Source organism: Cyprinodon tularosa, unplaced genomic scaffold (genome assembly GCF_016077235.1).
Source record: "Cyprinodon tularosa strain WSP-4 unplaced genomic scaffold, ASM1607723v1 ctg282, whole genome shotgun sequence".
Lineage (NCBI taxonomy): Eukaryota > Metazoa > Chordata > Actinopteri > Cyprinodontiformes > Cyprinodontidae > Cyprinodon > Cyprinodon tularosa.
Window position 1 is genome coordinate 392,218 of NW_024038988.1, and position 23,549 is coordinate 415,766.

Consider the following 23,549-nt stretch of genomic DNA (forward strand, 5'->3'; position numbering starts at 1 on the left):
AGGGATCTCAAACTAGAAGGGACACAAGATGAGAACATGGACTTGATCTTATAGCAAAGAAAATAAAGCTGTAGTGAAATATCAGTGTTTTAATAAGCAGGAAGTTCGACTGTATTGATGTTGAAAAAATATATTTATAAAAAAAACCAAAGCAAATAGCAGAATTAAAAGCCTTTTTATTAGAATGGGATGGTTATAGCAGGGAACATACAAAAGGAAAAAAGCATGATAACAGCAACATTTGGAAAAATACCTTTTCTTTCTCTGCTCAATAAGCCGTTTTGTCGGAGATGGAGGCTTGTCGTCCTTTCTTGGCAACAAGTTCATTAATGTTCATCTGTGAAAATTCAGAGAATCCTTCGGAGGTGTAAGGCTGCCTCTGTGCCGTCTGGCTCATCTTCATCACAGGCAGCAGTTGCTCGCCAAAAAGAAAATAAAAAAGAAAGATGTGAAGCTTTTAAAAGGCGGGGCATCGAATCAGGTTCAAATGAGGTTCTGGAGGATCTAGAGTTCTACTTTAATTTGGGTTTACTGTTACAGGCAGTTCTTTAAGGTCCATCTGGATGTTTTGCAGTACATACTCTCTAGAAGTCAGAACAAAAAGGTTCCCATCATTGTCTGCTTCAAAGTCAGCAAAGCTTCATGTAAACTCAAAATGTTCATATTTTCCTGAATCAAACCTGGAGTGGCGGCACTGGAGCCTTGGCAGAGATGTAGTCTATTTGATCTCAGTGCTCTGTCATTTTTTCTTAAACCTTTACTCACAATCTCTAAAATATGCCTCATATTCACAGAGCTCTGCACATAATTCAAAAAGACAGACACAATCTTCAAAACCCCTCAGTTCTTCTGCAAAATCATATTTCCTTTTAAAAAAAAATATGAATTCTTCTCAGAACGTGATTCGATTTGCAAACCATGCAATGAATGAACATTTGTATGAACTGTTTGAACACAGATAAAATTCAATGATGAGAAACCATAAATTATCACTTTCTCTATTTCTCATCTTTTATTAGGAAAGAAATCTTTAATTAGAAGAATATTTTTCAACTATTTACAAAAGATTAAATACACAAACATGTGTTGTGATTACTGTGAAAAAATACAAACATACATGTATATCAAGGACAGAAGCGACTGAAATTAGTTTTCTCTGTAGTGTGTCTGGGCTCTCCCTTAGAGATAGGGTGAGAAGCTCAGTCAGAGTAGAGCCGCTGCTCCTCCTCATCGAGAGGAGCCAGTTGAGGTGGCTCGGGCATCTGGTTAGGATGCCTCCTGGGCGTCTCCCTGGTGAGGTGTTCCAGGCACGTCCCACTGGGAGGAGGCCCAGGGGGAGACCCAGGACACGCTGGAGGGACTATGTTTCTCGGCTGACCTGGGAACGCCTTGGGATTCCCTCGGAGGAGCTGGCCCAAGTGGCTACCCCCGCGACCCCACCCCAGATAAGTGGAAGGGGGAGGATGGATGGATGGATGGATGGATGGATAGATGGATAGATGGATAGATAGATATTTCCAGGGATTTCCTGAAAAGTATCACAGGACTTTTACATTCTCCAGTCGGTAGGTTGACCCAAAGGTAAAACAGATAATACAGCCTCAAAGGAGCATATACTCATGACTGACATACTTCCATGTAGAAAGTAGTTTAGATCCATGTGTTTTTATTCAATTGATCTGTAGATATGAGTATTTATTACCCTTTATTTGTCTTTTTAGCAGAATTCTGACTTCATTTGATGATTCTGTGTTGAGCATCTGACAGCGTTGCGCTTCCTTCTGACATTTCATATAAATTGTAGATCAGGGGTCTTCAACGTTTTCCAGGCCAAGGACCGCCCCAGCTGATAGTGAGATGGAGCGGGGACACCCTAATTAAATATAGTATGAAATAGTGTTCTATCAAACTGGTCCTATAGTCACTCTATTACAGATGGAGTAATGTAATGGAAGTAATTTCTTCCTGGGATTATTAAAGTATTTCTGATTCTGATTCCTGGTTGATGGGCAGAGATGGGAAGTAACGAAGTACAAATACTTCGTTACTGTACTCAAGTAGATTTTTCTGATATTTTTACTTTACTTTACTACTTATTTTTATGGCGACTTTTTACTTCTACTCCTTACATTTTTACACAAATATCTGTACTTTCTACTCCTTACATTTTAAAAAATTGGCTGGTTACTTTAGTTTTGAATCATTTCAATGGAGTTACCGTCATTATTTTTCACGTCATCAATACCAAATTCAATCTAATTGGATGGGAATCTACGTTGCTTTTGACGCACCGCTATAAGATGAATCGACAGATTTGGCAGCTTGGTGGTGGTGGCGTTAGCATAGTAGTATGGACGATGAGATGATTGAAAATGAACACAACGGAGATCTAGTCCTATTGGCAGACATCCATTTAAAATGTAGACAACAGCATGAAAAAAGTGGTTTCTACTTTTACTTTTATACTTTAAGTAAATTTACAAGCCTGTACTTTGTTACTTTTACTTGAGTAAAGAAGTTTAATCAGTACTTCCACTTTTACCAGAGTATTTTTTAACACAAGTATCTGTACTTTTGCCATCTCTGTTGATGGGACAGGTGTTGTGAATGAAACGGTGCCCAGCTTGAAAGAGCTCCTGTGTGTCGCTGAATGTGTGCATTGATGAATGAAAGACATCTTCTGCCTCCATTTATCTCTTTACTACAGTCTGTTGAAATAATGTTAATGTGTTTTTGAAGACATTTCAATCAGTGGAAAAAATTGCAAGAGGGAATATAAAAAAAGTTTAATTAACCAAAACCTTCAAGATCCCCATACAGTACCTCCGAGGACCCCTGGGGGTCGCGGCCCCCCTGTTGAAGACCTCGTCTGTAGAGTTTATTTTTCCTGCTCAAAGTCGGTCATAATGCTACAAATACCAAAACAATTAAAATATACTCCTAATGAGGCATCAGCCAAAAAATTACAAACTGTGCATCTTTAGAGAAGTGGTGGTCTAGTGGTTAGACATAGAGCGTGGAATCCTGAGGTTCTGAGTTCGAGCCCCACTCCCACAGACTGCCACTATTGCTAATTGAGCAAGACCCTTAACCCCAGACTGCTCCCCGGGCGCCGCACAATGGCAACCCACTGCTCTGCAAAGGGATGGGTTAAATGCAGAGTTAATTTCTCCAATGTGAGATCAATTTATTTATTATTATTATCTTTCATGCATTGCATTGTTGGCATTAAAAGAGAAGGTCTCACCTTTGAAACTCTTCAGTTTCTCTTCAGCAGAACTGGTTTAATTAAGGTTTTTTTTTTTCATGGGTTACATATTTGGTCATTGTGCCTCCGTTAACAGTTTTTTTTGCATAAACAAGTCAGAAAAACTGTAATAGACGTACAAAATGATCCAATATGCTTTTTTCTGATGTCTGGGGAAGACAGATTATAGCTTAATTAAAGAATAAAGAAGGTCTAAGCATATCATGTTCTGTTATAGACCGACCTGAACTGAGTTCAACTGATTTTACAGAAACCTTTGGATGATGCTTCTCAAAAAAACATTGTGAGGTTTATACAGTCCAGGTGGTTGATAAAATTTAGGAAGAATAAGATTAAGAAGGATTGTTGTACAGTAAGGCTTTTAACCAATCAAAAGCAAGAAGTTCATGTGTGTAAAAGGAAGCCCAGCACCCTGACCTGCAGGAACGATCCTTTTCTGCATCTGTGAGTGTGATGGTGTAAGAAAGGAAGGATTTGTGTCGTTCTAGTTGCAGAAATGCACCACATAGACCCGCCCCAGAGACAGATGTCTGTACAAGCTTTTCCTTTTCACGGGTCAACACTGGAAAACCACTTGCATTACGTAGCATCTGAAGAGAACAGAAACAGAGCGGTACACACTGTACATCAAAACCTTTTGTTTCACTGCCTTCTGCATTCTCCCTCAGTTTTTTTTATATCTTTTGATCCTTCTTTCGTGTTCAACCTTGGCTTCTTGGACCTGACAAACAACCAGACAGATAAACAGGAAAACAAGGATGCATTGTTTAATGCTGACTGTTGCCTCGCCCTAAATGACTTCTGTTGCTGTGTTTTTCCATCTCGTCTTACATTCTGTTTGGTGTTTTTTTTTTTATGTGCTTTCTTTTTCACCTCCTTTTAATCTGCACATTATTCAACACTTTCACCTTTGCAGCTTGTAAGCACTTGACAGGAAAGAGCTGGTAGCGTTTATGTCTGCAGCTAATGAAGGAAGAGGGACGCATATTCATTTTACATTGAAACACTTCATTAAAACTGATCTCTGTCCTTGTAGCCGCTGAAAAGAAAGTGATTTGGAACAGGTTTCCACTCAAAACGTGTCACTCCTGGTTCATCAAGACATTAAACATGCATTTAGCGTTTTTTGTCCGTCTCGCTGGTTTACTGAGGGACGACCAAAAACGCATAGAATAGAAAATATTGGATAGGCACTAGAACCAGTTCAGGGTCGAGCTTCAATGTACCCACAGGAAAATAAATCGGCACATCTTTCCAAATAAAAAACAGAATATGGACTAGATTTTCCTAAAGCGCTTTCTGCCTGGCTGTGTGTTTCCTTTTACAGCTGCTTTTTCTATCTCTGCTTCTGTCTCCTTGAACCCCAGTCGGCCTCAGCAGATGGCCGCTCACACTGAGCCTGGTTCTGCTGGAGGTTTCTTCCTGTTAAAAGGGAGTTCATCTTATATATTGGTTGTCCCACATGCCAGTCTTCCTGACATTCTCAGTACAGTTTCCCACCCCATGCATGAAGCTGGTGCTGAACTGGACAGCTCCTTCAGTGACAGACTGCTGCTCCTTAAATGCACCAGGGAGCGTTATCACAGATCCTTCCTCCCAGCAGCTGGAAAACTCTAGAACCACCACTGTTCCCAACAACCTCAAAGTTTTTAGATTCATGCTGATTTTGCAATTTTTATCTTACTGTAAAAATATCCATAGCTGTATATTGGTTATTTATTCTTTAGATGCACAGTTTTTATATTGTTAAAACACTTTACAGAACAGTATTTTATTTGTTTATTTTTCAACTTTACTATTATGTTATTCTTATTTCTAAGGTCCACATTTGTGTGACCATTTTTTCTATAATCATTTTACTGCTGTAACACCAGAATTTCCCCCTTGCGGGACAATGAATCGATTTTCTATTCTATTCTGTTTCATTCTCATTTCCTCTTTTAGTGTTTCTCCATCTAGTGAGAAAGATGCAAACAGTCTTATAAGTTTATGTAGAAGAAGCCGAAGGCCTCAGAAGAAATAATGAGACCAGAGTGTGTTTGGGAGATTATTTTACAAGATGGCAGAAGAGCATAGGATGGTCTTTTACATGCACAGTAATTCAAACAGTGAAAAAACTTTCACTATACCTTCATAATTGATTATGGTTCTGCATAATATTAACACAGGTGTAAATTAATATCTCCATTAACTGGTTTTAGTTGTTATTTATTTCTATTGACACAGGAGCTACCTGCACATGCAGAGACACCTCTTTCCCTTCTCCTTCATATAAGACAAAAACTAGATCACAAAGAGCATAATTTCTCTATTTTCCGTCTCCAATGTCAGTATATTAATTTATACGATGGAGTATTAGGGGTAGAGATTTTTTTTTCTTCTATTTCGAGAATAAAGTCGTAACATTAAGAGAATGAAGTCGGAAAACTATGAGAATAAAGTCATAAAATTATGAGATTAAAGTCGCAACAAGAATAGTCATAAAATTATGAGAATAAAGTCGTAACATTACGAGAACAAAGTCATAACATTACGAGAAAAAAATCGTAAAACTATGAAAATAAAGTCGTAACATTACGAGAACAAAGTCGTAACATTACGATATTAGAATAAAGTCGTAACATTACGAGAACAAAGTCATAACCTTACGAGAACAAAGTCGTAAAACTATGAAAATAAAGTCGTAACTAAAGGCGGAAAACTGAGAATAGAGTCGGAATATTACAAGAAAAAAGTCACAACGAGAATAGTCATAAAAGTAAGAGAAAAAAGTAATATTAAGAGAAAAAAGTCCTAATATTACGAGAAACAAGTTGTATTTTATGGCAACTCCTACAAGAAGCACTTTCTTCCCTAAAATGAGGAATGTGGAGCATCATGTGAAGTTATACTTTGGCTTTGGTTTGACAATTAAGGAAATCTTTTAGCATTTTAGCAAATAAAACGAATAAAAAAAATTAAAATTAATTAAATCTTGGGATTTAAACTTTAGCAGGATATCAACATCGACTCAGGTTGCTGATTGGTGGAGCTGGTCGGCCATCATATGCTGGTCAGAGCTCGAAGCTTTCTCGTTGAAACCATTGTTGTATGATGACTTTAATCTTTTAATACAACTTTATTCTTGTAATGTTACAACTTTATTCTCAAAATAAAAGAAACAAAATATCTAACCAGGCCCTTATGCACGTGGGCATTGTCAGTTTCACTATAAATAAAATGGGCCAGTTTTTAGCTAAGGGTGGCCATGACCAGCCCTCGCCCCCTCTCTAGCTCCGCGCCTGGTATTTATACATTTAGCTAGTTGTTTTGTTTTTTTCTTCATTTATTCATATGCAAAAAGGGCTGGTGGTCCTAAAGCTCAGTAGATTTAAATAGAAAAAATATGTTTACATTTTATTATCTTTACCTGATATTTAGTGGTAATATTGTTCTGACTAAACTGGTTGCTTCAACAAATGTTCCCAAAACACCAAATCCTCCTTCACCTCCTCAGTTACAGCTCAGCATCATTAATGGTCACTCATGTTTCTGAGTTTGCTATGATACAGAGAACAGCAGGAAAATGAGAACCATCTTTCACACACTAATGACCTCTTGCAGCTCTTTGTCAGCCACCCCCTCCCAAACCCCTTTGAGCATACAAAAAGAGCAGAAAGCCTCTTATCCTGGTGCTTCCATCGAGGTCAGGCTAAATCCTTTTAATTAGAGATGCATTAAATGTTAAAATTAACCAGTTCTGAAAAGCTAGAGGATTTAAATTTGTCCTGGTCCAGGGGCTTTAATGGCCACTTCAGGTTGGGGTCATAATTTGCGGTGCAACTCTAGTAAATCTTTTAAAATTGAGCCTGATGTAGAATTTTTGGCTTTTCATTTGAAATCAATCACTTATAGGTTTCACTTTCTGTTTAAGTTAAGGCAACTGGCTGGAAAGATTAGCAGCTGGTATGCTACTCATATAGCGTAAAAGCCAATTAATCCTCTGCTATAAGAACAGATTTGTTGGAAAAACACTCAATCTAATTGGTTTATCCAATTTTGGTTGGATTAACCAATATATTGGTCAAAAACTGACCAAACCGTCGGTTTCAAATCAACCAATTTGATTGGTTAACCAAACAAAAACTAAAAATGGTAACAGATTGTTTACTAAACTGACTGTTTGGCTGTAGTCAGTGCAGTGTGGAGTAGTCATGGACCTGGACAACAATTACAGTGATGTGTAGCTGCATCTACAGCATGCTAATCTTGGGATTAACCTTGGTGGTCATGTTAGTATTAAGTAGTAATAATCCAATCAATATTAGCCTTGACAGTGGCGTTGGGGACGTAGGGGGTTTGCCCTTCAATCAAAGGATGGTTCAAGCCCCGGCCTTGGCTGTTAAAGTGGCTATACTTTACCAAGGTTTTGGTTAAAGTGACCAATTTGTATTGGTTTGCTCTTTTACCAATATAGATTACTTTAACTCACCACCAAGATAGATTGGTTGTTTTAACCCAAAGATTGGTTGGATACATAACTACCAACCAGATTGGTAAAATTCAGCCAAATTTTTGGTCGTATTGATCATTCTGTTTTTAGAGTGTGCTTTAATGGACATAAAGTTTCACCTTCAGCTCACATTAAATAATATATTATATAATTAACCCTTTATAGGGGACTCAGTGAAATACTTTGAAAAATTGTAATTTCAAGCCAATAGTGTTAATGGAATCCAGGACAAGACCTTATTACCTTTGTAACATTAAAAAAATATGGATATTTGGATGCTAACATTAATGTCAATGTAATAACAACAAACGGCAAATTGCCTGAATATAGTAAGAAAAATAACAAAAGTATTTATTTAAAAAATTCATGAAAAACACTCTGAGAGGGAAACGAACATTGTTTTTTTGGTAAAACATAACCTTAGAGGCATTAATGCTGATACTGGCACTTAAAATGTTTGAGTTTATAAACTTAAATAGAATTGTTAAGTAGGCTTATTAACTTTTTAACTTTACTTTTTAACTTTTCAATTAGCTTTTTACCTTTTTTCTTGACTCATAAGCTTTCTTTCTCTAATTTTTTTTAATCATTCCAGGCCTAAACTAATTGGTCAAATGCCAAAATAAGACGTACAGCCATGTAGCAGGATCTTTGTTGAATGTCTGGAAATAGATCTTGTGCTTCTAGAGCTCACTGAGGGATGAGGGGGGCTCCATTTGTAAGGGGTATGCAAGTGATCAAAAACACTAACTTTTTTATTTTATTAGGTTTTATTTTCTGCTTTATCTTAAAACAAAACATAACATTTGACATGATTAGAGACTTGCATTAAAATCAGTAATAACTGATATAAAATTGCTGTGATTCTCTGTTGTCTTTATTCAGGTTGTTTCATTTGTTTCACAGAATTGCAGCGCTCCTTTGCTTCTATTCTAAATGTTTTTGTTTTTTTTAAGATCTCAGTTCTTTTTAAATCACAATTTATTTTCCTTTTTTCTTTAAATATTATTTGTAAAACACTATCATCTACAAATTAATTGAATTTGATCCATTTTAACTGAAGAAATAGTGAATTTGGTGCTTCTCTGTGGTTAGTATTTTTATTATTAATCTTTTTTTTTGGAAATTAAAACTTATTAAACATGTTTTATTTAAACTTCCCCAGATTTCTGCATGATAATAACCAATATGAAACAATCATAGTGTTATAGATAATATACAATGTTTTATGATCTCTTGAATAATTTACTTTGCACTTTTTTTGTTTTAAACTTTTGTATAATTTATTTCCTCTAATTTAATGTAATTTAATTTAATTTCTAACTTCAAGCCTTAATTCATTAGTTTCAATACCAATAATATTAAGTGCAAAATTTGTATTTTTTTAATCTCTTTTACTGAAAATAATTTCAACCTTTTGATTAATAAAATATTATCCAAATAAAAATGCTGATAGTTTTGGGAAAACTCAGCCATGCGTAAAACAGTCACAGAAAATGTGATTAAGTCAATCCCTTTATTAGTATAAAAAGAAAATTCATATTATTTTCATATATGGATGGTTACAGTTAATACTTTTATTTTTTTTTTACTTTAAATTGAAACAGATGATACATAATTAAGTAATGAAATCTCTCCCAGTTGAACAAGTAAAAGCAAAAACTAAAATGAGCGCAGAGATTATTGACCTGAATGAATAATCCCGTTATTGACATTTATTGACACATATTTTAATGAAAAAAAAGGTTATGGAAAAATAGTTGTACATCTTTTTGTAATTCATCTTTCCACCATCTCACTTTTTAACAGTAGTTAAATTCTCTCCTGTTGTTATTCACAAAAAAATTTGCTTCTTTTTATTTTTCGTCTGCTCTCTTTTAACTCTAAATAGATTTTTCTTCTTTTTCTTCAGTTGATCTTTCCATCAGTGTTCCTATTTTCCTCCACTCTCATTCAATCTTCTTCTTTCAAACTTTAATTTCTGGATTCCATTTTTTTTCAGATGTTCATTTGCAAAGAGTCGCCCTAGCTTGCAATAATATTGGAACAAAATTCACTCCATACAGCGTGCTCATTTAAGACCAGCTCAAATGCTCAGGAAGTTTGATATAAATAGGAGAAAAAATGAACCTAAAACAAATTTTTTGTTTGTTAAGTTAGACACTGAAACATGCAGATCTATGCAGGCTGACTCAATGCCTGGAGCTTTTCCTGCTGCCATGACGGCCCCATTTTTAATCAGCCTAAAGAAAGAGGAACACATCACAGGGATGTACGACCCTGCGAATATATTGTTGATCACAGACATGAATAAATTAAAGGTGTACATCCTTCCCTTCTCGTCTTTTTGTCTCTAGGAAACAGGAGCTGCTGAACATCTCGAACGTCCCCCTGGGAGAATGTCCCCCCTCACCCCCCCGCACTGCCCCACCCAGCATGAAGGTATGGTACAAACCAGCCTCTTCCTGGAAATGATTGCATCTGTCCTGAACAAACATTACATCAAAAACTTGACATCCAAAATCACAGTTTTTTATGTACTGACATTGGTGCCACCTTTTAATGCTGAAACAGATGGATTATCATTCTTCATAAGGGAGGATTAAAGAGGCATTTTTGTATCCAGTTAAGCCCTCCTTTTTCTGGTCTCATTTGATGTTGGTGCGTTTGTTTAAACTGTATTCTGATTTTTCAGGCAGGGATTGCTGAATTCCTCCTTTTTATATGTGCTTGACATTAAAAAGAGGGATTATCTTTAGAGAAAGGCAAATAAAGAGGTAGGAGGAAAACCCTAATGCAGGAACTTCTTGAGCTGTACTTATAAAAATTCTTATTTGAATTTCTAAAGATAATGAATAAATTAAAATGGCTAGTTTGAGTTATTACTAAAAGGTAATTCTTTAACCTTTTTTATGTCACTGCTAAAACTGTTGAAAGGAACATTAAGGAAATCGCAACTACATAAAGCAAAGCGCAACTACATTAAGGAAAACACAATTACATTAACCTACCGGAAAAGGTGGGTACCAGTGGGAAACATGAAACATTGCTGATTGGACGACGGGGCCGTTTGACCCTTGAACCGGAAGTCATTCTGCCTGCTGCGGCTTTTGAAAACATGGATATTGTCGGCGCCCCAAACATAGCTGCCGTTATCCAGGAATATTTTGAATCAGGACATACGTACGAGGTGATACTGGATATGCTCAAGACTAATCACCAAATTTCAGTTAGTTTGCGTACACTGAAGACACACTTTTTTTTTTTTTATAAACTTTATTAGAAAAAAATTATAATACAGAGACAAATTACAATTTACAGTGAAAAATCACCAGGGGTTTGAGCAAAAGAACATAAATAAATAAATAAATAAAATAAAAAGTTATTAAATAAGAGTAAACAAGTAATAGTGAATAGAAACATATAAAGGGATTATATAAATACTTTAAATTTAGAGCATAAGGTTATAGTTTTAGCAGCTTTTTTATTATTGGAGGAGGACAATGTAGAAAAATAAGTAGTTGCTTCCTTTAGAAAAGAAATACAGGAGGGTTTGGTCACAATAACTTTACATTTGTGGATATAAAACTTGGCCAACAGTAACAAAAGATTGCATAAGAAGAAATGTTCAGAAAGTTATTTTTTATATTTTGTAATTCCAAATAAAACATCTTGAAAATAAAGTTCAAATTTATCATAAATATTGTCCAGAATGAAGCGACAGATACCTTGCCAAAAACGCCTGGTGTGTTCACAGCACCAAAACAGATGAGAGACAGATTCAGAGTAAAAGTTGCAGAAAGTACAAGTGGTATCAATGTCCTTTTTATATTTAACTAAAAATGACTTTACTGGATAACAGCGGTGAATGATCTTAAAGGAAACCTCTTTAACCTTGTTTACTAGTAAATATTTATTAGGTAAAGACCAAGTTTTGTTCCAGCATACCTCTGAGGCCAGTCCAGACCAGACTGAAATTACATAAGGAACTGAAATGCAGTTTCCTTGGAATAAAGTACGAATATGTTTGTTGTTTTTAGGAGATTTAGGTTGAAAACACAATTTACCTACATAGGTGTCAGTTAGTTCAGTTGGAGGTCTCGCGATGAAATTGAGTCTGGGAGCGGACATTTTTGCCCAAATATAGTTTCCAGCAGTGACGTCACGGTGCGGTAAGCCTTGCGCCATTCTCCCCGCTTTACAAGCAAAATCAATGGGAACTACTGGACACATCTGCAATCAACAACAATTATTGAAGATTTCCAGAGGTGAATTTCTCTGGTGAATTTCACCATTGAAATTCACCAGAGCTATAGTGAAACTGACAATGCCCACGTGCATGGCAGTTGGATGTTGGAATACATCGGGTAAAAGTGAAAAAATCAGTTATTCCACCTTTCTGATTCCTGATCCTCCACGGACGGGTTGGTCGTTGGATCGCCAACTTGAAGAGGGAGGATTTGCCATCGAACTTCTGGCCAGAGAAAAAACACGTAATATGTAGCCAACATTTGGAAGAAGAATGTTTTCAAGATGACTTGGATAATAGCGCCTTGTGACAAACACCAGATACAGCACTGGGATGTCACAAACCAGTAGGTGGCAGTAGTGTTCTTTGACAAACATGGATGCCTCCAGTAAAGCACATTCACATGAACATTACTCTGAATTAAAAACACTGATAATTTATTGAACAGTATGTTGTAATTTAATATTTAACCTACTTTTAGAAAGTTTGAATTTTGAATATGACCGGACTTTTCCTTTAATGCCATCAGAGTCTCATCCTAATGATGCTTAGTTTAGTATTTGGACTGAAATTTATCCTCCATTCAAAACTGCAGTCAGATCGTCCTGCCAGATAAACCGAATCAGCGGTTAGGAAGAAAATGGTTGAAGGTTTTACTCTGAGAAGGATGATATCATGTCTATAACTTTCCAGTGAAACTGTGCTTCAGAGGAACTGAAGTGTAAAAAAAAATGACAGGAAAATGTGGAGTTCAAATGCATTTAAATTGTCAGATTAAAGGAGTTCCCACAGACTTGTTTTGACAAATTACTCTGCTGCACATGAAAGCGTTTTGAATCATAAGAGACTTTTAGATATGAGGATTTCCAGGCATCTATTACTCATATAACAAGTACTTTCTTAAAAAGCCATGATGGAGTTGTTGTTTTTAATTCTGCAAAGTGATAAAAGGCAGGAAACGCGACAGCTCCTGTGAGAGAGACACTTACTGCAGCACACTGACCTAGAAGTGCACTATCATTCCTGATCAGCTGAGGACAACACAAAGTGAGATTGCATAGAGTGGCTGACAGGAAAAAAAAGCCTTTAGGACCAAGGAAGCGTGTGGTATGGGATGTAAACGTAGAATCAAGCCAGAAAACATCACTTTTATGCTTGATGCGTGGCTGATTTCTGGTAATTATCAGCTGACAACCAGCAATTCTGCTGTGAGCGAGAGAGCGCTTATGGCAAGACTTCAGACGTTAGAAAGCTCCTATAATCACTATATGCATCTAATCTGCTGCTTCTGTTTAAAAACATTAGTCTCCATTTTCTGACAGGCTAATGAAATACGCTGTGCTAATTTATATCAACTAGCTCCTGTATTACTGCCCTGAATCAGTGTTTTCTCCTTTGATTGGAACGGATGTTTTAAGTCTGATATTATTAACAGTAGATAAACAAAGAAATGTACAGAGTCAAAGTGGTGGAGTCCATTATGTTAAGTAATGTGCTGTAAAGTTATCATATATTTGTTTAAATGTAACCGTTTACTAGCTTAAACTTTATCAAACAATTATGGGCCTTATAGAACCTTAACCACTGGGCTCTTAAACTTGTTATTTTCAGTGATGGGACTAACGGCGTTGAAAGTAACGGCGTTACTAACGTTACCTTGTTTTAGTAACGAGTAATCTAACTAATTACTTTGTAACTATAACGCAGTTACCATTGCAGACACCCCGTTACTGCGCGTTACTCATGTCGCACAATGAACCTTTTTTCATGATAGGACTCGTGCGCGCCTTGTCATGAGAGAGGGATGGATGAGAATGGCTGATGTATAGTGAGATTCCGTCTGTCAGTTGGGTAGGTGGGTGTTTCTGCTGGCGGGTGTTAACGTACAGCACACACAGAGAGATGGAGAGTGAGGAGGACTCCCGCAGCAAAACAGCGTTTTTACAGATGGAAATACCGCTGTTAGGTTGAGCTGCGTTTCCCCATCAGATACGGTTTCCCCTGCATCTCCGCACAGCGCAGGGGGCACGATTCACCGTGCAAGCGACAGGAAACGCGCATGCTCGCTAAGGGCGTGTAACAGTCGCCCTGTGCTCGCGCCACAGGAGAGATGGATGGATGGATGGATGGATGGATGGATGGATGGATGGATGGATGGATGGATGGATGGATGGATGGATGGATGGATGGATGGATGGATGGATACTCTGCCTTTTCAACCTACTGTATTTTTTATTTTAAACATTATTTGATGGCCTTTGTGGCAGGGATGGAGATCCATACTTTATGTCACACACAGAGTATAGATCTAGATAGATAGATGATAGATAGATGTTGCAGTATCTATAACAACCCAAACACACAGGATTTCAGAATTAGACATCCCCAGTTATTAATTTCATAAACTCACCAGATCTGAACGCCCTGTTAAAAAACTTTACATGGCGTTCCCCCCTGATGTCATTTACGTTGAGTTGCAATAAATGCTAAACTCTCTGCAGGTTCTTGTCTTTGTCGTCCGCTCTATTCAGCTGGCTTTGAAACACACAGTGAGAAGGTGGGGGCCGGGTGGTGAGGGTTACGGGGGCGAAAAACGCAAAAGTAACGGTATAATTACTTTTACTAGTAACTAGTTACTTTTATCGTGGAGTAACTGAGTTAGTAACTCAGATTTGGGTTTCTGAAAAGGAGGATACTTTTAATTTTTTTTTGGGGGGGGGGTTGCTACTGGGCTGGTCTGAGAACTAAGGTGGCCATTTCTATAGCACCAAAAATGGAGGACATTGTGCGACATATCAATAAATTACTAAGGTGTACATAAGAATCGGGTAAAGTCACAATTTTACTACAATTCTTAGTAGTTTAAAGAGGATGCTTGTGTAGCTGAATAGAGCTAAATATTAAAGAAATTAAAAAAAGAATTGGTTCCCAGCATTTGGATTTATTTAATACGTTATGATGTTTAAAAAGTGACCACGGAGATGAATCATAAAGTGGAGAATACCATAAAGCATAAGATGTGTAGACTTAAACATTAAAAAATCTTTTTAACAAGAAACATTGATAATAAAATAGCCTAATATTTTTTTAAGCAACAAAAGAGATTGTAGAAAACACATTCAACTGCTCTAAAAGTATAGATTTATTTTTAATAGCCTCAGTCTTCTGGGAACTTAAGTGTCTGTGTGTGCAGCAGACCTGTCTTTATGGTCATCCCTTTGGCTATGGGCCAATCACTGAAATCCACTTTCAGTTTTATAGTATAGTCCACCTTTCAGCTCTGCACAACTTATTTTAGCAGGGGCGACAAAACTTAATGCAAAAGCCAACACTGAAGAGTTCGCTGCTGCACGTTTATTACTTTTATGTTAATCCGTACTCACACGCCGTTCAATTACAGCTTTTCCTCGACTGCTTACGCCCACATCGCATCGACAAAGTGGCAGAAACCACTGAATGAATTTCCACTACCTTTGGTCATAAATTCACGCTCTTTTGTCCATTCTGGGCCACTCTTAGCCAATCATCTGTTAGATCAGATAGTGATGCATTTTTGATGATTGGATATTGTGCTGCAGCCCAGCAAATAAAATAAATAAAAATCTGCTCTTCAAGCCTAGTCGGACAGTGCAATGAAAATCCAGACTGTCCACCCTAAAGCCGGACATCTGGCCACCCTACTGGGAACCCCGGTGGACGGGGGCAGGTAGACAGCCGGGGACGGAGCGAACAAACCCGACCCGATGGTGGTAGCCTGGACACCGGTGGCCCCGTCCTTCCCCCGCCAGGCCAGGAAATACGCCTGCCTTACCTATTATGGCTGCTCTGTCGGGGGAACGTTAGGGGGCGGAGCAAAAACTGGGTTTAGGGTTCTTTTCCTGGAGTATGCCGTTAATTGGCAAACATCTCCTTTATTCTCTCCAAATGTAATTAAGGAAGTTACTCCAGAATCCTGATCAGCACCTACCTTCTCTCTGGCAAAGCTGTTTGTTTTTCTCACATGTGCAGTCCCTTTCTTATCGTGACATTTTAGATCAACAGTTGGTAGGAAGTTACATTTTGGCATCTTGAGGTCTGCTTCTATAATTAATCAACATGTACAGCCAGAGTTGGGCATGATGGCATTTATATTTTGAATGCTCTCTCCTTTCAAACTGTGAAAGTCTATTTCAACCTGGAGAGACTTACACTGAGAAAAGTTGCAATTAGTTGCAAAAAAATTCAATTTATTTATGCAGGATACATGATCAATTCAATTCAGTTTCTTTCTACAGCATAAAATCACAACACATGTCATCAAGGCACTTTACAGTTCAACCAGATCATCCAGTCAAATTGGTTTTCTATTTTTCTATCTAAGGAAAACCAGTTGATTGCATCGACTCATTGACTCTTCAGCAATCCCTCACACTAAGCATGCTTGTAGCAACAGTGGAGAGGAAAAACTCCCTTTTAACAGGATGAAACCTCCAGCAGAAACAGGCTCAGTGTGAGCGGCCATCTGCTGAGGCCGACTGCACTGGGAAAAAATGTAATCTAAATGTCATTTTTTGTTAAAATAAGTGCATTTGTTCTTGGATTGAGGAGGTAAAAGAGACATTTTCTCAATTGAACAAGACAATTTACACTTAAAATAAGAAAACACAATTGCCTTGTCTTATTTTCAGTGCATATTATCTAATTATCTTATTTTAAGAGTAATAATACTCATTCCATTGGCAAACTATCTAATTTATCTAGTCAAATTAAGGGTAAATAAACTTAATTTAAGAATTTTTTACTTATTTCTAGATCGTTTTTCCAGTGTTGGGTTCAAGGAGACAGAAGCAGATAAAGACATAAATGCAGTGGAAAAACGATCTACAAATAAGTAAAAATGTCTTAATTTAAGTGTATTTACCCTTAATTTGAGTAGGTAAATGAGATCGTTTTCGGCATTTTTACTCTTAAAATAAGATAAAGAGATAATATACACTTAAAATAGAAAAATGCAATTGTGTTTTCTTATTTTAAGTGTAAATTGTCTTGTTCCATTGGCAAAATGTCTCTTACCTCCTCAATCCAAGAAAAAATGCACTTATTTTAAGAAAAAACGTATTATCTAGATGTCAATTTTTTCCAGTGTGAAATCAGTTCTTTGGCGCTCGGACCCCGGCAGAAGACTTTGATGCTGTTAATCAACATTCTAGAATCAACTAGAAAAAGGATTAGAGTAGCCTTCTCCCAGGGCCTGGTGGTTGAATAAGCCAGAGGATGAGTGGGACTAAGAATAATCTGAGCATGAGGGAGGAGATTGGGTGGAGGCGAAAGTTCGCTTGCATGGAGGAGAGGGGAAGATAAGGCCAGGAGCTAAAAGAAGGGGATCTTGAAAAAAGATTGGCTCCAGAGAAGAGTCTTCCAGATTTGATTCAGTCTCAAGCTTAATTTCTAAACGCCTCAGATTAGAGGTTGCATCGGGATTTTTCAATGTCTTTCATAAAGTAAAAGACAAAAAAAATTACTTTTTTGCCTAAAGTACTTATTTTTATTTATGTTGACTCACATCCAGGCTGAACAAGCTGAATCGAACAACACAGGAAAACAGTACCGGTAAACCATCACGCTACACGCCACCAAGTGGTCAGAACATGAATGGCTGTTTGTCAGAATAATAAAAGGCTTTCAGGTTAAAAAAAAGTGTCAAACACGAAAAAAATTCAATCATCAGACATTTCCTTCCATCTCAGCATGGTGATACGCAGAGTAACCTACAAGTTTAAGGTTCAAATCGGTTACTCAGCACTCCTCCAAAACGCTGAGTAATCATTTCCTGACACACATCTGCTCTATCATGAAATGTCCAACATGAAACTACATATTTTTCAGCCAGTATAAACCTTTAATCCCATATTGATTTGAGAAAACTTGATGTAAACATGTGCACCATATTTTCAGATTAAGAGGATCTGAATGTTTAATCTTCAGTTTTTGGAATAAGGAATTTTTAAACAGAGAAATAAACGATTCCCAACAGATATTTTAGCTCCTTTTAAAGAAGGTTTTGTGAATGATCTGCTGTTCACCTAAACTAAACAACACGCCTGTTTATTTCTGTTGTGCTGAAGGACAAACCCAGTAATTAATTTCCAAGGAAATTCTTACATTTTTTTCTTGCAATTCCTTTGAACTTAAACACATTCTAACCTCGACTTTAAGATTCTTTAAATGCTTATTGTCATTCAGGTAATTTTACAATTCATGATGACACATGCTGTGTGTGTAATCCTATGTAAAGGTAACACAGCACATCGTAAACCTGTCCCGCATAACTCCCAATCCTGCATGTGCCAAACACACTGGGCTGACCTGTTCTGCGATGAACGATCACTCAGTTACTCGCCTGACCTGCCTTTCCAGTCGGATCTAACGCCACTGAGGCAAAACAGAGGATGAAAGAGACTCAGAGCGGAGGTTAGAATGAGAAAACATGGAAAAAGGACAGGAGACCATGTTCCAAGTTCTCTCAATTTGGTAAGTCTGGGTCGACTGCCTGGAAAATAAAATATCTGGTAAATTGTTTTCAAAATAAATTCATAACTAATGTTTGTAGATTAAATTGTTTACATGGGCGGTTTAATCTCTTATAGGCTTAAATTTCATACCAACAGCCTGTGATTTTCTTTATAATCTGGTTATATTTAGCTGACTTCTGTTTAAACGTTATTTCCTGCTCGTAATGGCAGTGCATGCTCGTATAGTGGCTTTATTATAAAGAGGATATGATCGTAACTGTGCAAACTAAACTCCAGTATTAATGTCTGTGAAACTTGCAAACAAACCCTGCGTTCCACGTCTTTATCTCGGTAATCATGGTTTAGAGACTCATTAGACTCAGTGCTTATTAAAAACCCAGAAAACATTAAGTCGGATGGATTTACAGCGAACTTTATCTGCTACACTAAGGCCCCGTCCACACGAAGCCAAACCCTGGCCTAAACGAACAAATTTTTCACCAAACCAGCCTCTCATCCATACAAAGCCAGCGTTTCAGGGGTCTGTAAACGATCTTTTTTTTATTAAGCCTTCAGAGTGGGAAGATTTTGAAACGCCGTTTTCGCGTTTCCATCTTTAAGCTCTAACCGCATTTTTTTTCTTACACGCATGCGTCATAGCATCGCCTCTAAACACGCATGCGCGACACAGTATCACAACAACAATGGCGCCGTACTGTGTTGAATGGTTGCTGCTCATGCTACTCACCCTGCTGTCGGGCTTACAACAGAATCTTCTTCTGGAATATCTCCAGGAAGAACAGAGCAATATCGACGACATAGTTCAGCACCTGAATTTGACTGAACCACGAAAATGGACCATTTTCCGGTTTTCCGGTTTGGTTGTTACTGCACATGCCCAACATTTCGTTGCCTGTTTTCGCCTATTTTTGCTTTGGCACCACAGCGCCACTTACAGGCCTGGCATACATTTTGCAACGTTTTCATACATTTGTGTGGTCGATCACATTTATTTTACGTCTCCGTCTTTACGACAAACGTTCTGGAAAATATTAGCGTTTCGTGTTTGTTTTGACTTCGTGTGGACGGGGCCTAAGAGCAGCATTACGTCCCTGTGAGGGACCAGACTTAAACAAGGACAACGGTTGCACTGAAACTGAAATTTCGATTACAATGTAAATTGTAGTTGACAATCAAGAAGTTTTGATTTGATTTTGATTGATTTATTGACAAAGTTGTTTCAGAATTGAATATACTTTTAATTAATAATGTCAAAAATAGTTAACAAAGGATCAAACTTCAATACAAAATAGCTTAAATAGTAAATAACATGGATTTGGGCCAAACTCAACTGAGGTCAACTGAACAGCAACCGACTCAAACAAAAAACTGACCTACTAATAAAGAACAGAGGCGACTTAAATAGGGATGGAATAATCTAAACTTCCCAATGACCAGGAAGCAGAGTTGTAGTTTAACACACATCTCTGCAGCTTCTCTACTGTTACCCACTCTTTACTCCATCCAGACAGTGTCTTGCCCACGACCAAAATCTAATAAATTAGCAAAGATTCCCAAAGGAGTAAATCATGATAATCTAATTAAAATCAAAATAACTCCAATTGGGGAAAAAGTTAAAACAATTAAATGCGGTCTGTTTAACATAAGATCGCTTTCCTCTAAAAGTCTACTAGTTAATGACTTGATTTGTGATAATCACATTGACTTGTTTTGCCTTACAGAAACCTGGCTGCAGCAAGAGGATTATGTGAGCATAAATGAGGCAACTCCTTCAAGCTATTTAAATTTTCACATCCCCAGAAGTTCTGGGCGAGGAGGAGGAGTAGCAACAATCTTCCAGTCTGACTTACTGATTACTCCCAAAACAATTAATACCTACAACTCTTTTGAACATTTAACCCTTAATTTCCCTGATCCAAATTTCAAGGCAAGAAAACCTCTTCTTTTTGTAACTTTGTATCGTCCACCAGGTCCTTACTCTGAATTTTTAGATGAGTTTTCAGAGTTCCTTTCTGATTTGGTATTAAATACTGACAGGGTCATCATAGTGGGAGATTTTAACATCCATGCTGACATTGAAGGCGATAGCTTAAGAGCAGCCTTTAATGCTATCTTAGACACTATTGGCTTTGTTCAAAATGTGAATAGTCCCACGCATTCTCATCTTCATACTTTGGATCTTGTGCTGACATACGGCATAGAATGTGAAGAAATAACAGTATTTCCTCACAACCCTGTCCTCTCTGACCACTTTCCAATAACCTTCAGGATTACTTTAACAGAGTTCTCCTCCCCCAAAAGAAGGTTCAATTTTAGTAGATCTTTATCAGATAGTGCAGTTATAAATTTTAAAGAATCTGCTTCACTTTCTCTCTCCTCTGTGTCACTGAGCAGTGCTGCAGAGTGCAAAAGCTTAGCTTATTCCCCTTCACAGGTTGATGATTTTGTTGATGGGGTTGCTAGTTCTCTGCGTATTGCCTTAGACAACGCAGCTCCTTTGAAAATGAAAACCGTTAAAAATAGAAAGCTTGCTCCTTGGTTTAATGCAGAGCTGCGTACTTTGAAGCAAAATGCTAGGAAACTGGAGAGAAAATATCGCTCCACAGGCCTGCGAGAGTCCTTCCTAGTCTGGAAAAATGGTTTACTGCTGTATAAGAGGACTCTTTGTAAAGCAAGAGCAGCATACTTCTCCTCATTAATAGAGGAGAATAAGAATAATCCTAGATTTCTTTTTAATACAGTTGCCAAACTCACCCAGAGCCATAGCTCTGTTGAACCGTCCATTCCACCTGCTCTTAGCAGCAATGATTTTATGGGATTCTTTATAAATAAGATTGATCTTATTAAAAATAAGATCATAAGCACTCCTCTATCCGCGATTGTACCTGAGGTAGTCATGGAATCTGAACCGGGTTTAGACTGCTTTGATCCAGTTGAACTCTCTGAATTAGCAAAATTATTGTCTTCATCTAAGCCTTCAACTTGTACAGGTGCTGGTCATAAAATTAGAATATCATGAAAAAGTAGATTGATTTCAGTAATTCCATTTAAAAAGTGAAACTTGTATATTATATTCATACATTACATACAAACTCATATATTTCAGATGTTTATTTTGTTTAATTTTGATGATTACAAATGACAACAAATGAAAATCTCAAATTCATCATATCAGAAAATTAGAATATTACTGAAGACCAATAAAAACAAAGGATTTATAGAAATGTTGGCCAACTGAAAAGTATGAACATGAAAAGTATGAGCATGTACAGCACTCAGTATTTAGTTGGGCCTCCTTTGGCCTGTATTACTGCAGCAATGCGGCGTGGCATGGAGTCGATCAGTCTGTGGCACTGCTCAGGTGTTATGATAGCCCAGGTTGCTCTAATAGTGGCTTTTAGCTCTTCTGAATTGTTGGGTCTGGTGTATTGCATCTTCTTCTTCACAATACCCCATAGATTTTCTATGGGGTTAAGGTCAGCAGAGTTTGCTGGCCAATTAAGAACAGGGATACCATGGTCCTTCAACCAGGTACTGGTAGCTTTGGCACTGTGTGCAGGTGCCAAGTCCTGTTGGAAAATGAAATCTGCATCTCCAAAAAGTTGGTCAGCTGCAGGAAGCATGAAGTGCTCTAAAACTTCCTGGTATGTGGCTGCGTTGACCCTGGACCTCAGAAAACACAATGGACCAACACCAGCAGATGACATGGCACCCCAAACCATCACTGACTGTGGAAACTTTACACTGGACTTCAAGCAACGTGGATGAAGTGCATCTCTTCTTTTCCTCCAGACTCTGGGACCTTGATTTCCAAAGGAAATGCAAAATTTACTTTCATCAGAGAACATGACTTTGGACCACTCACCAGCAGTCCAGTCCTGTTTCTCTTTAGACGCTTCTGACGCTGTCTGTGGTTCAAGAGTGGCTTGACACAAGGAATGCGACAGCAGAAACCCATGTCTTTCATACGTCTGTGTGTGGTGGTTCTTGAAGCACTCACTCCAGCTGCAGTCCACTCTTTGTGAATCTCCCCCACATTTTTGAATGGGTTTTGTTTCACAATCCTCTCCAGGGTGCGGTTATCTCTCTTGCTTGTACACTTTTTTCGACCACATCTTTTCCTTCCCTTCGCCTCTCTATTAATGTGCTTGGACACTGAGCTCTGTGAACAGCCAGCCTCTTTAGCGATGACCTTTTGTGTCTTGCCCTCCTTGTGCAAGGTGTCGATGGTCGTCTTTTGGACAACTGTCAAGTCAGCAGTCTTCCCCATGATTGTGTAGCCTATAGAACTAGACTGAAAGACCATTTAAAGGCTTTTGCAGGTGGTTTGAGTTAATTAGCTGATTAGAGTGTGGCACCAGGGGCCATCAATTTTGAACCTTTTCACAATATTCTAATTTTCTGATATGATGAATTTGAGATTTTCATTTGCTGTCATTTGTAATCATCAAAATTAAACAAAATAAACATCTGAAATATATGAGTTTGTATGTAATGTATGAATATAATATACAAGTTTCACTTTTTAAATGGAATTACTGAAATCAATCTACTTTTTCATGATATTCTAATTTTATGACCAGCACCTGTATGTTAGATCCAGTTCCAACCAGGTTATTTAAGGAGGTATTCCCTTTGATCTCCTCCTCCATTTTAGATGTGATTAATCTATCTCTGTTACAGGGATATGTACCTAAAGCTTTTAAGGTTGCTGTAATTAAACCTCTGCTTAAGAAACCGTCTCTTGACCCAGATGACTTGGTCAATTATAGACCTATATCCAATCTTCCTTTCTTATCCAAAATTCTTGAGAAAGTAGTTGCCAAACAAGTTTGCGATCACTTCCACCATAATGAACTTTTTGAAGAGTTTCAGTCTGGCTTTAGAGCTCATCATAGCACTGAAACAGCTCTGGTGAAAGTCACTAATGATATTCTCATGGCCTCAGATAATGGACTTGTATCTGTGCTCGTCCTGTTGGATCTTAGTGCTGCATTTGATACAGTTGACCATAATATTCTTTTAGAA

General features: G+C 37.6%; 1 protein-coding gene across 7 annotated transcripts in view; it reads left to right on the forward strand.

The window, feature by feature from the left end:
* rap1gap2a (RAP1 GTPase activating protein 2a) overlaps positions 1 to 23,549 on the forward strand; it is a 176,958-nt gene that overhangs the window by 110,088 nt on the left and 43,321 nt on the right. For 5 of the 7 annotated variants that reach the window (XM_038290503.1, XM_038290499.1, XM_038290502.1 and 2 more), the window contains one exon: positions 10,118 to 10,202. In XM_038290503.1, the coding sequence (XP_038146431.1) occupies positions 10,118 to 10,202 (85 nt within the window). Of the gene's footprint in view, positions 1 to 10,117; positions 10,203 to 18,408; positions 18,520 to 23,549 lie in introns of those variants that run through there. The other 2 variants (XM_038290504.1, XM_038290505.1) reach the window with 2 other exon arrangements.